Source organism: Panthera tigris, chromosome C1 (assembly GCF_018350195.1).
Source record: "Panthera tigris isolate Pti1 chromosome C1, P.tigris_Pti1_mat1.1, whole genome shotgun sequence".
NCBI lineage: Eukaryota > Metazoa > Chordata > Mammalia > Carnivora > Felidae > Panthera > Panthera tigris.
Window position 1 is genome coordinate 34594149 of NC_056667.1, and position 13990 is coordinate 34608138.

Genomic DNA, 13990 nt, shown 5'->3' on the forward strand with positions numbered 1-13990 from the left:
GCTGGCTGTTAGACCACACTTTGAATAACAAAGATATAGTCTAGAACATTTATGAAACTACCTCCTGATCACAGATATACTGACCAAGTGAGAATCTGAGCCACAGGTGTCAGTTCCTTTCTCACATCAAACCCTTACTTGGCCCACTTTCAAGCACCTGGGACAAGCCCTTTAGATCTCCCAACCACTTCTGGTTCTTGCCATCAGAAACTTCATTCTCCTTGCTGCCACAATCCAGGGGAGAAAAATTGGCATGTCACATCCCAGAACATCCCAGAACTTTATTGAGGAAGTTGGCACCTCTCTGTTAGGGAACTAGCAAGAGGTCTTCTTTCACGACAATGCTTGCTCCCTTGACAAATATTGTCAAGATCGGGGCATCAGCTACCCACAGAGCACTCACACTATGCTCTCCAGAAAATTACCTTCCTTCTGTCCAAATGAATCAAAAAGCAGGACTGGATACTTCTCCTATGAAGACTTCTTGAAAAAGACCTAACTTTGGCCACAGATCTGGAAAAGGATCACAGTCAATTCTCACAAGATCCTGAGGCACCACGCTAAGGATTCCTTACCAACATCAACCAACTACCATGAACTTCCTTTTAAGGCCTACCCTGGCCTTGTTTCTCTAGTCACTTACCTTTCTAGTAAAAGTATACCTGATCAAAATGGCATGTTTCATATGCCATTCTTCAGTCCCTAGTTCCGCCATCCCCAACTAACTACCAATCCCTTCCAGTCTATTAGTTGGCCTTTCATTCAAATGCTACTAGCACCGGGGAAAACAAAACAAAACAAAAAAACTTGTCAACAATGCAGACAGAGTCCCTGGACTCCATTTCCAAACACCACACTCTTAAGCCGTGGCTCTCAGTTCTATCACACTTTTGGAGAACAAGGTTCCAAGCTTTCTTTCCGGTTATCATCCAATTACCTAATCATTACTACTTACCTCCCTTAGGTAGGACCAAACAAGGATCAAAAAGATCCTACTGGCTCAGTTGGTTAAGCCTCCGACTTTGGCTCAGGTCATGATCTCACAGTTTGTGAGTTCGAGCCTTGAGTCAGGCTCTGTGCTGACCGCTTGCTCAGACCCTGGAGGCTGCTCCGGCTTTGGTCTCCCTTTCTCTCTGCCCCTCCCCCACTCACACTCTGTCTCTCTCAAAAATAAATAAACGTTAAAAAAAAAATGTTTTTTAAAAGATCCTACTTATATCACCACTACAGAACTCGCCTTATCAGATCTCCTTAGTATAGATCTTCAGTTCAGAGCACCCCATTTACAACAATCATAGGTTCCATCTTTACCCTTGCCAAATCTCTTAGTACCACTGACTCTTAGGAGCCCACCAGTATCCAAATGAGCTACAAGCTACTTCAAAGCATGGTTCTCAAGCTCATTTTCCCCCCGAGCACATCTAAAAGCTACAACACATAATTTCTTCTCTCCATCCCTACCATCACTGCCTTAGTCTAACCTACTAACATCACTTTCAAATAATGCCTCCTAATCAGGTTCCCCACGTCCATTTTTAACCCCTTAGAACACTTTCACTCCATTCCCATGAACCCTGGCTTGCAACATCTGTTTCTTCTATTCCATTCAACAACACCTTCACACTTCCTCTTCTGGCTCACCAACTTTGCCTCCCAGCCTCACTGTGGACTTGGTACGCTCCTTTCCTTTCAGCAACATCAGCAGCTCCACATAAGAACTTCTGCCAGCATTTAGACTTTAGACCAAACCTTGGCTAAAAGGGCCTCCCTAGGACTAGATACTCAGCACTGGATACCACAGCACTGGAACACGTACTACCAGATACTACCACTGGATACTAGATACCACAGCACTGGAACAGAACTGCACTGCTCATGTAACAGATCTGTTTTGCTGCCCACAGACCAAGATCTCCCATTAGCCACTACATACAGGGATAGGACCAAAACAGCAACCTATTCCAAGGTACGTGTACATCAAATTAAAAGCTTCGCTGATGTTTGTCTCTCCCTCCAGAGTCTACTTACCTTCTTTCTGATTCTCTCAGCACCTAACAGGGCTTTGCCTGTGGCAGCACTCTATACACACAAACCCTTCTCTGCCTGTTCCAGCCTGCTCACCCTTCTGCTGCAGACCTGCCAGGCTGGGGAGCTAGTGTCAATCTGGGAATACTCTTGTTTCAGGCTTTTAGGCTAAGACTCAATTTTCACAGCTAGAGCTCAAAACTCATCACATAAATGTATAGCTGTGGGGTTTTTTTAAGTATTGTGAACACCCAGGATAAGAGAATAAAAAATAGTTACCCCAATGGCATCTTAATCAAAATGATGCAGGATCCTTTTCCCCAACAAGACAAAGAGATGGAAAAGGCATCTCCTAATATCAGTTTCCTCATGTCAAACAACTGGGATCAGTCTACAAAGCAAGAAATGTAATCAATATTGGGGGAGAAGAAAAACAAGACAGGATGGAGGCAGGGAGAAGTGAAGCCTATGGACTTACCCTGGATTTCACATCTCCACTACCTGCTTTTTTTCTATGGCTGTGTATCTGTTGCTGCTGCTCAGAGGGAGAGCTCACCACCCCCTACAACCTTATGCCCTCCAGTCACCTCTGCTCTAGCACATCTTCTCTTGTCACCCAGGTCTATTTCTTCATTAATCCTTCCATCTCATCCCTCAATGTTAGTCAGCCAGCTCTTTATCTGTTTGAAGGGTCTAAACCTCCATGGTCTATGGAAGGTGGGTCTTCCCAAGGGATGTCTAGCAGATCCAAATCCAAACTGCCAATACTTTTGGAGGTCAGAGGGAGGTGCCATGTCATTCTCCAGCCCTTGCTTCCCCCAAAAGGCCAAGCAGCCCAACCCTGTGCTACCTTCAATAGCAGTTGGATTAGCTTCCCCTGACAATGATTCAGGGCCTCAGCTTACGTATTTTTTTTCTCTCAGTTTACATATTTTTATGCTGATCCTTACATTTTGGCCCATACTTTATTGGCTAAAATTCTCTCAAACCTCTTCTGGCCTTTACACTCTCACAACATCCCAATAAGACCTGCCTGCTAGCTTGAATGTGAGAAGCACCATATAACCAATACAGATAATCCTACTAACCAAACAGTGAAATATTTGCCACGTACAAAGTCTTCATTCTCCCTCTTCCTCATCTTCAGCACTCCCACACACGACCCTGCAATCCAGGTCAGTTTTTCAGACTTAGGCCAATTCATCGTGGCTTACTCTGTGAGCACCTTCTTTCATTCCTGCTGTAAAAGTTCTGAGAGGCCACAGGCCGACTTGGCCTCTTAAATCTCCTAAATTTCTCTTAACATGAAGCCCATGTGACCTCTCCTCCACATTGTGAGCAGGGTTGATCATTCTTTGAGTCCCCACTGCACCAAGTACTTAACTACGTGATGTAATCAAATACTTAACAGTGGTTACATGTAGGTTTACCCTCCTAGACTATGAGCTCCTTGAGGGTAGGAATCATTTCTTACCTGTTTCTATGTCCCCAGCATCTAATACAGAGCTTGAAGTTACTAACCCAAGAGTAAAGAGAGGCCTTTGCATTGCCTCTAAGGTAGTTACAGAGAATAAGGTCCTCCCCATTCCTTTGCTTACTTGATTAAAGGGCAGCTCAGTGTCACTGTTCATTTACAGTCCCTGATTTCATTCATCATTTATCAATGGCTCTATTCTTTACAACTCTTCCCCACCACCAACCTTAGCCCAGTGTCTAACAAAATCTGCATTCCAACAGCTGTGTCAGCCCTGGGGAGGCCACCAGGATAATAAGAGGCTAGGGGGAGGTTTCTTGATTTGTACTAAATTATGTGGTGATTTTGTTACCAATGACCCAATGCTCCCCAAGGAAAGTTCCTGGTCCCACCCCCAGGCAACTCCATAGCCCTAACTACACACCACAGCAGCTTGAAGGTATAAACCCTGAGGAAGATAGAGAAGCAGGCTGAATAGAGCAAATAAACCCACTTCGATCTGTACCTCTGCTATGCCAAACACATAAGGCAGCACCACCATGCATCAGTGCTCCACTCCCTGGGATGTATATTTTACTTCTACATTGCTATGTCTGCTCCAAATAAAGAAGGGCCCCTTCAGCTCTCACGTGAAGTTACAACAGGGCCAAAACCTGAACACAGCAAATGCTTGTTCCCATTTGGGGAGTGGTTGTGAGGAGCTACAGTGACAGTCAAAGAAAAGGGACAGCGGGGAGGTGGGGAGGGGGGGGGGGTCCCTATGAGGGACCACCAGGAAACAGCAGCCCGTGAAGGGGGGGGCTTTTGGAGATGGAGGGGGAAGCACCACTTTTATGGAGGCAGCAACAAAAGGGACAAAAGGGCCTAGTGGGCTGTCCCATTCCTACCACCATCACTGGCCACCAATAGAGGAATTCATTTATGGTGACCCTGGAAGAAGGGCGTGTTAAAGCAGAGATATAAGTAAAAAGAAAGGCAATAATTGGTCTGATGGGCAAGGGAAAAATTATACCAGGAGTCGGGAGCCTGTGCAAGAACACTTACAGCTCACACAGTCGTCATAACTCAGCCCCCTCAAGCATTTTGTGCTCTGCTTATGGTGTTAACTTTAATGTCTTAACATATAACACCATCCGCACTAACACAAAATACTACACACGCCAGATGAGGCTGAGTTATAGTTGCTGTGGGAAGCATAACTTTGAATTTCCTGATTTTGGTGCATTTAATCTCAACCATAATGTTACATTAACGTCGGTTTTGCATTTCATTTCCCAGTTTAGAAGAATAGCGTCAGCGCCTTTGCCTGTCTGTACAGAAAAAAATGCAGGCTGACTTGGGGCCACAGGCAGATGGACCACAACCCAACAACCGGGCCCTTGCAATAAAAACCCTGGCCAGACCCCTCCTACTTGGAGGGGCTGTGACTAGGACAAGTGAATGGGGAGGGAAGAGTGGGTTCTTTCTCTAGGGAACTGCCTTTCTGTCCACTTGGGAGTGTACAGGAACCAAGGTAGCACACGGTAAGAGTGGTGTGCATGTGTGCACACTGGATGGGGGAGGGGGTAGGTGGTAGGGGGATTCTGCCTTTCAGCCCTAAATAAAGAAGGGAATCGATATAGTTTGATTTGTAGGGATCTTAACCAATTTCCTGTGAAGTTTTCCAAAATGTCTCTCTCACAAAGGACTAATAATGATGTACCAGTTCTAAGTCATACTGAAATCCTCCAAATGCCTCTCTTCTATATTATTCCTTCTCCTGTCACTATGAAACTTCCCCCACCCCCCCCCTCCCCAAATAACCCAGCATCTGGACAATTTTCTATAAAAAAGAAACTCCTTTACTCATGGTTCTAACTCAAAATGCAGATGGAGTTTCTTCAAGGTTTCCTAAAAAAAAAAAAAAAAAAAAAAAAAAAAGCCCCTGTGGACAAAGACCAAATACTAGAAAACCTCAACCCCAAAGGTCATTTTTCTCCCAAGTTATGGGCACTTGAATACAGATGAGAAGGAAAACAGTCTGCAGGGCTGCCGCAGATCAGTGAGAAAAAAGACTACACCCCAGAACCTGATGCCCAGCCAGAGGGCACTCAGGGAGGCAGGGCAGGCAGCAGCTAGGACATGGCTCCCCAGATAAGGAGAGCTGGGCTACCTTCTCCTTGGCCATCCGGATAGCTGAGGTTACTTCTTTTCTCCTTGTGCTGTGGCCTATACCTCATTGTCCTCACTTACATTTGCTTTTGTTCCTTTCTAAATACTAAGGTGGTGAAAGAACCTGCCCCCAGGTTAAAGATGGACAATTAAAGATCCCACCAAAGCTTTCAGGCTGCTTCCTGGGCCTTAGGGTCACAACCACCATTATTCCATGCACATCCACACCAAAATGAGCAACACGAACTCCTGCTAGCCAGGACAAAGGAGTCAGGATTCTCCTAAACCAGATAAAAACCTACTTCCCTATCAGGAAATGATTCCTAAAGCAAGAAAGGAATTGTATTTCTCAAATTGAGAGTCTCTAAAGCAACTTAAACCACCTAAATTAACATTTAAGTGAAAAAATGTTTTCAAATGTAAAAGTCTCATATTCAGCCAATATCTATCATGTTAATCTGAATCAAAACGTAAAACAAAGAGTGCAAAAACCAGAAAGTGAAGCCTTTTACGGGCAAACAGACCACTCCAGTTTCACCTAGCTGAACAAAGTGCAAGAATAAACAGCAAAAATGATGATAAATGGAAAATACCAGATGTTTTACCATGTTTATAACCAATACTGTTACTCACCCAAGTATAACAGAGCTTACACTTGTTAGTTTTCACAACGCCATTCCTTTAGGACAGTCCCAATAAGCTGATTCAGGGACTTCTGAAGATCAGAGACAGATCAGAAAAATGAACCCCATGCCAAGCATCCAGAAAGATCCTGGCCCCAAACTTGTTTCTGCCTCTTCCACCCCCAAGGGGTAATGGCACACTCCCATAAGGATCAGAAATGTACAATGCAGAGGACTCGAGTATTTGAAAGCAACTGGGAGCTAGGCAGGAGGAGAGCTGGGATGATCTGATTCAGTCCCAAGTCCATCCCCAGGAGGCATGCAGCCCTTGCCCATAAAGTGTCTCTGCCAAGTGGGTAGCCCATTCTGAAAGAACACTAGGGAGGGCTAATTCAACTTGCAGCCCATCTTCTAGTCCTTTTCCTGTCTCTTGTTAAGAGTTCATTTTCATTCTCATCCAAAATCTCAATCTTTCCAGTTTCCATTTAAATTCATTTCTTTTTGGGGGCGCCTGGGTGGCTCAGTTGGTTGAGCAACCAACTCTTGATTTCCGCTCGGGTTGTGATCTTGCAGTCTGTGGGATCAAGGCTTGCATTGTGCTGGGTCCGGTCAGCGCTGACAGAGTGGAGTCTACTTGGGATTCTCTCTCTCCCTCTCTCTCTATCCCTCCCCAACTCGTGTTTGCTCGCTCTCTTTCCCTCTCAAAATAAATGCATAAACACTAAAAAACAAACAAAAAATAAATAAATACATTTCTTTTTTTTAATCTTTATTAAAATGAGGAGCAAGTTATTATTATACTCCTTGGAACAACTACTTCCCGTATGATGAATTTATTTAGTCTGGACAAGAAATCAGTCACCAAAACCATATTCTATTTCTTTTCTAAGTCCTATTTTTGTGCCCCTAATGATTTGTTTTCCCTCTTTTCCTGAGCTTTTCCAATTTCTCCACTGCCCCTGATGACTGAAAGACCTAAACAGCACAGAGGCTCTAATGATGACCTCAGTAGAAGGATGACCTCAGGGGAAGGATGCTGTCCTATGTAGGACTGTTACCTTCTCCACTGCATCTTCCAAAATTTCCCTGAATCCTATCAGGATCCTGCTACCTGCAAACTTTATAGAAGATTTTTTTTTAAGAGACAGAGAGGCTCTAAGCTGCCACAAACAACAAGTTTCAAATCACTCCTGAACTACCCATTCCTTTCCTGAAAATGGTCCAATGGGTAGTCCAACAGAGCTGCCTGGCCCCAAACTCACCTTCCTACCTGTTGATCACAGCATTGTGGAGGCTTAATGAAGTAGAGATGCATTACATTTATCACTTACCCCAGATCCACTCAAATCCATCACTATGTCACAGCAAGAAGTTAGATTGATCTGACAGGATTTGCTCTTCTTCGCAAACCCATGTAAGTTATTACTCAGTACCCTATGCTCTTCCAGTTGTTTGCTGATTGATTATCTGACGATCAGGTCAAGTATCTTCTCTGGAATCACAGTAAACTAACGGGTCTATAATTTCCAAGATCATTCGTATTCCCCTTTTAAAGATAAGCAAGACAGCAAATGCTTCTCTCTGAATTCTCTAAAGCAACAGCTAATGCTTTCTAATAATGAACCAGGGCAGCCAATTCTTTAAGTGCCCTTGGAATCACATCATCAGGGTTCATTGATTCTGGAGATAATCTTTAATCAGGCCCAGATCCTGGTAAACGGCATGGAGTCCTACCTCAGCCTAGGTCAGAAAGGCTGTGGTGCCTAAGTCTGGGTGGGAAGTTGGTGATACGTGGGATTTAAATCTGTATTGCATTATATCTTCAGCATTGCAATAAATAAATAAGTAGAACAATGCCCTTGAAAGAGAGATGAAAGGTGATACTGACAGACCAAATTCAGGCATAAATCAGGCTTCACCTTGAGCAACATTGACAGGACCCTCTGTAGGACAAGAGAACAGAGCTACATAATTATCTGGGCTTATAATCTAACTGAAAAATGCAGAAATAAACATACATAGGCATGTGCCAGAAAGCAGAACGCAGAAAAAGCCATCAAGGAAGTGCCAAGTGATCATGAGAGTTCAGAAAAGGGATGAATCATACGCAATACGGATGTCTTGGGTTTTGGACCCCCATCCCATTAGGGGTTACTCAGTAATTGGAATGTACATCAGTAAGGGAAATAATATGGTATGTTAGGATACGGATCCCTGATTCCTAACCCGAGAGAACGTATGTAACCCAAATTCCCACCCCATCACCCAGGCACACCCACCACAGAATCTCCAATAGTTTGGGGAGGCAGAAAAGACTCCACAGCATGGGCAGGAGCAAGACGCTAAAAAAGTTAAGGGTGGCTCAGGTGGCACCCAAACCACATTCCTTCCCTTTTATACAAAGGTCTTTCCCTCGGGACATTCTCCTCATCCTGCTCCTGTCTTCCCAAGCCTCCACAGGCCTGATTCCGATACTCCCAAAGACAGACCACTACTTGACAGTAGAACAGGAAAGAGGAGAGAGAAAGAGGAAGGTAAAAGTGTGGTGGCATCTGCTTTATGGAAAATAATCTACTATTCTAAAGATAGAACCTCTTGATGGGAAAAAAAACAACCATGAGAAATGAACCCAGTATCTCTGAATGGACCCCACTCCTCCAGTCTCCCAAGTGCCTGATGTTATAGTCCCCTTTTCTCCCTCCACCCTACCACTGAAAGCTTTTCCCAGACTAACATGTCTACACATCCCAAAATTACTCACCTAATAGCCCAGCCCCATAGGGAAGAGTTACAGTCCTAGAGCTGGGCATACTCAAGGTTCCCACACTACAATGAACTGTCACATCAGCTCCCAATCATTCCCCAAAAACTAACAGCAAGCACAGGTACCTCTCTGCTGCTAAACCAAGCTTCCTAGTAGCACTACCTTAAAAGTTTGTAAAAAGTCTCTGAACACAGTTGATGACTAAGAAAAAAAAAGGAAGCAAAGAAATTTTCCTAACAGACCAACAGTTGTACTTCTTCAGGTTATCTAATGCTGCAAAACACATCATCCCCAAACTCATTGGTTCAAAACATCACTAATCATTTCTTATCTCTCACAGTTTCTGCAAACCAAGAATTCAGGAATGGCTCAGCTGACCAGCCTGGCCCAGGGTCTCTCCTGAGGTTGAAGTCAGATGTCCACTGGGGCTGGTGGATTCACTTCCAAGACGGCACCAAGACACACAACTGGCAAGCTGGTACTGGTTTTTAGCTAAGAACCTCAGTTCCTGTACACCCATGCCTCTCCATAGGCTGTCTGAGAGTCCTCAATGCATGGCAGCTGGCTTCCTACAGAGTGAGCGATCCAAAAGAGCAAGGTGAACTATAGTGCTTTTTATGGCTTAGCCTCAGAAATCACACAATGTCCTTTCCACTGTGTTCTATTGGTTATACACGGCTAGCTCTGATGTGTGGGAGAGAAACTACCAAGGGTATGAATATCAGGAGGCAAGGATCATCGGGTGCCATCTTGAGGCTGACTACCACAGTATTCCTTAAAAGAACATGCAGCAATAGCAGGAGAAGGAAGGAGGGAAGGGAAAGGAGAGAGAAAGGATGGGACCAAAGGAAATATTTTGATTCCCAAAGGCTGAGACCAGAGAGAAACAATATGCCCAGTTCTCTCCAGAGACTTCTCAGGTCTACCTTACCCTAGCATGCCTGAACCAAGTCCGGTTTCCCAGGCAGGAACTCCAGATGAGTAGCTAAAAGCCAGGAAGACATGAGAAAGTTCCTCTGGAACCCAAAAAGCAAGACTATCCTCCCTCCCTCCTTGCCCACCCCACCTTTTCTGAAGCAATGATGCAACAGTTACCTGAGGATGAATCTGTGGCTTGTCGCACGTGGCCTCAAAGTCCAGCACTAAAAAGTAGTGATACCTCTGGGGAGGAAAGGGCACCATTGCCGCCATGGATGCGCCAAAGCCGTGGGCCGCCAGTTTTCTGGTGGATATGGAGCAGAACTCCGGAACACCACAGGGAGAAAATAAGTGGGAGCCCAGCACTTTTCTTGCTCTTGAAAGTAAATATGAAGAAAATCGAGCTGCTCCAGTCTGTAAAGGTGCTAGCATTGAACATCCAGAAGCATCTAAAACTTAGGGGAGGAAAGTTTAAAAAAAAAAAAAAAGAAAGAAAGAAAGAAAAAAAAAAAAAAGAACAAAGAGCCTGGGTTACTCCCCTCCCACTGTGGCCCTGTTCCATCTGGTCTTCAGGAATAGTCACACAACATGAACCACTCCCCAGTGTTTCTGGGCCCCTTTTCTAAATCAACAGTATTTATTACTGAAGTTCAAGACCCTAATACTGGCCGCTGCAGCATTATGACAGCTCTGAGTCTCCAAGATCATTCTCAAAACAACCTGCAACGCTGGCCTTCATCTTTAAACGGAGCTCTAAAGTTCAAAAGAGAGAAAAAAATTCTGTGGTCATTTCTCAGGTGGCAACAGTTAACATAGAGCTAAGGTTCCCAAAGTAACATGAGGTGACCCAGCTGCACAATCAGTCCTGGGAGCTAAGGAGACTCAAACAAACAGTGGAAAACGCCCAAGATTCTCTCCTCAGCTCCATTACAAACCATTTGCCCCTGGCCTTCCAGCCTGTCTCACATCTCCACATATCCTCCTCCCTTCTCCCAAGGTGAAATGGAACACAGCCAATCACAGGGGAGCTTGCTGGTGACTCCCCAGCCCCCACACCAGTAAGTGGCACCCTGGGGGAATGAATGACGCCTGGAGAGCACAGCTGGCAACAGCCTCAGGCCTCCACATTTGCTGCCTTTAGACATACTCACTACTAGAGGCCCTGAATGACTGTGGGATTTTTTTTTTTTTTTTTAAATAGGGAAGAAAAAGAGAAAACCCAGATGTGGCAGTAATGGGAGCATTGCTTAAAAAAAAAAAAAAAAAAAAAAAAAAAAAAAAAAAAAGTCTAGTAAAGTTTTCTGAGTGAACATGTGCAAAAAAAAAAAAAAAAAAAAATCCAAATCACTTTTCAAGTTTTCCCTTAAAATTTGCAGAATGTCTGTTCCTTAGAGGGTTAACTAAATATAAAAATCAAAGCCTAAGTTTTACTCACAAATAACTCAAACTTCCTTAAAATAAAAAGGAACAAAGAAGAAATTTTGTGTTTACCCCTCTTACACCCAACATTCAAATTCCGTCAACTTTAATCTTCAAAGTCAAACAAGAAATCTCACTGCTCAATGCAGAAATGGCCATAGTTTATGCCTTCTGAAGCCCCATTCTAATAGAGCCAAAAGCTTGCCTCTGAAAGGCCACAAATGGGCACTGGCCCCCTCCTGCAGGGTTGAGGGGGTAGTAGCCTGTGAAGTCCAGAGCATACTCAGAAGCAATGAGGTCACTACTACCTGAGCGGGCCTGGACAATGGCAAGTATCACTCCACCTCCTGGCTCTCCCCTGACTCACTGAATGACCTATCATAACTTGCCTGCATATTTATTAGGAGACATGCTAGTGTGGGTCCTCAATTTCCCCATCCCTGTAGTGAGATTCCATGAGGATTCAGAGGGTCTAAGACTGAAAAGTGAAAAGTATTTTAAGTTCTTCGTGGATCCTACAGAGCACAGCGCCTGCTTTACACCATGGCTTTACAGCATTTCCAAAACACAGTCCAAACCCCTCAGCTCAGGGTAGACAAAGGCTAGCTTGGATTTCACTACAGAATCCCTTGGAAAGGCAAAGAGGCCAATATCCCTTTGAAAGCCAGAATCCAAAATAACTTCACATCACCTACCCCGAACAATACTGGGGGCCTTGCTGAGATGGGAGACACCAGTCTGCTCAGATTATGCATTAGAATTTGGATCCAAAGTCCCTCAGAGCCTTAGAACTCTTCTCTAACTCCCTGAAGTCAGACTAGGGATAAGGACTTTAGAGAGTCCTAATGTCTGGCAATATGTATATATAGTATATATAGTATATACAGTCAACCAGACCCCATCTGCCAAATACTATAGGCAATTAAGCATCGTGATTAAGTAGGGCTTCCAGGTTTGAATCCTGGCTTAGCCACTTATTTGCCATGGAACCTTGGGCAAGCTCTGTTCTTCAAACCCTCACCTGTAAAATGACAAATATAATAGCTCTTACTCAAGTGAGAATGAAATGAGAGGACAGATGTAAAGCACTAGGAGCATTGTCTGGCACATAAGGGCTCAATAAATATTAGCCTACTAGTATTACTACTAGTAAGTAGTAGTTACCACTAGAGTTACCACTCTATTGAGCTATGCCCACCTGGCCAAGCCCAGATCCTCATACTTGGGGCCTATAAATCCAATGATGCATAAGGCAATCTCAGAGAGTAACATCAAAATCTCCTGCATGCCCAGGATGCTCTAGACCCCCCATACATCATACTGTCTGTGTCCTATCCCTTCAACGAACAACACATTGATGACCAAAAGCCTCTTGCCTGCAGGCCTTGCCTTCTCACCTGATTTCACCCACATCAACAAGTTTTTCTTGTAGCAAGTCTTGAGAATAGACAACAGGAGACCAGGCCTCCATTTATCAGTAATCACTGGATTCCATACTTCCCTTACTTCTAAAAACCAAGTCCAACTTGAGTCAAGAAACAAAGAGCAGCTCTTCCTCTTCCTTTCCTGAAAAATTCAATCTAATGGTTTTAGAGCCATTAGTTGTGGCAGAGGAAGACAGGTATCTACAAGTTGAGGTGGGGGGAGCAGAAGAGTCTGGGGTGAGGGTGGGGGGTATCAGAGCCCAAGCAGAGTAAGGAAGGCAACTATACAGAGGCAGGAAGGTGTGATGTAGCATGTCAGAGCCCATGTAGGGTGTGGAGGGCATGGCAAGGGGTCAGGAGATGGTGGCAAGTCTGATGCAGGGAGTCATGGGCAGGGTAAAAGAGGCAGTCAAGAGAGGGAAAGAGCAATGGCAACAATGGGAGACTGGTTACATACAGAGGGATTGATCAAAGAAGGATGTGTATTAAGGGTAATGAGAACCAGGTTTCTCATGGCTAGAGGATGTAATTCAAGTAGGGAAAGAGGAAAAAATCCAAGGTGTCAAATTGAAATTGAAGGAAACAGTGTGACACTCATGGTATCAGACATATATAACACATAGGAATAAAGCTAAATGTAAATATGAGTATGAATATATAAATACACACACACATATATTTTTTAGCTCTGTCTCCTGAAGGGCCAGGGAGCAGCAACACTCCAGCAGCAATGAGCACACCTAGCACCCAGTTGCCTTCCAAACAACATTCTTCAGTGGAAGAACCAGAGCTCTTTGGAGAAATGGTTGATTCTGTGGCAGGGAAAGTACAAGATGAGTCTGGAACATCTTGTTTTAGGGCCAAAAAGCAAGGAAATACTCAAAGAATGAAGGCAACTTATCAAAAGGATGCAGAGGCCAGCTTGAAGGGACTCCTACTGGCAAATAAATAATGATATTAATAGATACTGCATTGAATTAAAAAGGAAACCATGAGTCTATAAAGCACAAATTAATTAACTAATTAAAGTTTGATGAGGGATATTCACATAGTTTCAAACTATCTCCTCACAGAATGCTTATTAATCATAACAGGAAGTATACAATGAAGAAACCGGGCAGACATCACCTTAATCAAGTGATCAAAATGAACATTATCAATAGTGGGATAAATGAAAACAGTGCACCACATG

The 13990-nt window shown here is 44.1% G+C and overlaps 1 protein-coding gene across 8 annotated transcripts in view; it reads right to left on the reverse strand.

Annotated features, from left to right (window-relative positions):
• The window catches only part of ERI3 (ERI1 exoribonuclease family member 3), a 127731-nt gene that overhangs the window by 102690 nt on the left and 11051 nt on the right, over positions 1-13990 (reverse strand). For 6 of the 8 annotated variants that reach the window (XM_042996908.1, XM_042996910.1, XM_015535366.2 and 3 more), the window contains one exon: positions 10133-10410. The exons of the other annotated variants lie outside the window; for them this stretch is intronic. In XM_042996908.1, the coding sequence (XP_042852842.1) occupies positions 10133-10387 (255 nt within the window). In that variant the 5' untranslated portion in view covers positions 10388-10410. The remainder of the gene's footprint in view (positions 1-10132; positions 10411-13990) is intronic. 8 annotated transcript variants of the gene reach the window in all.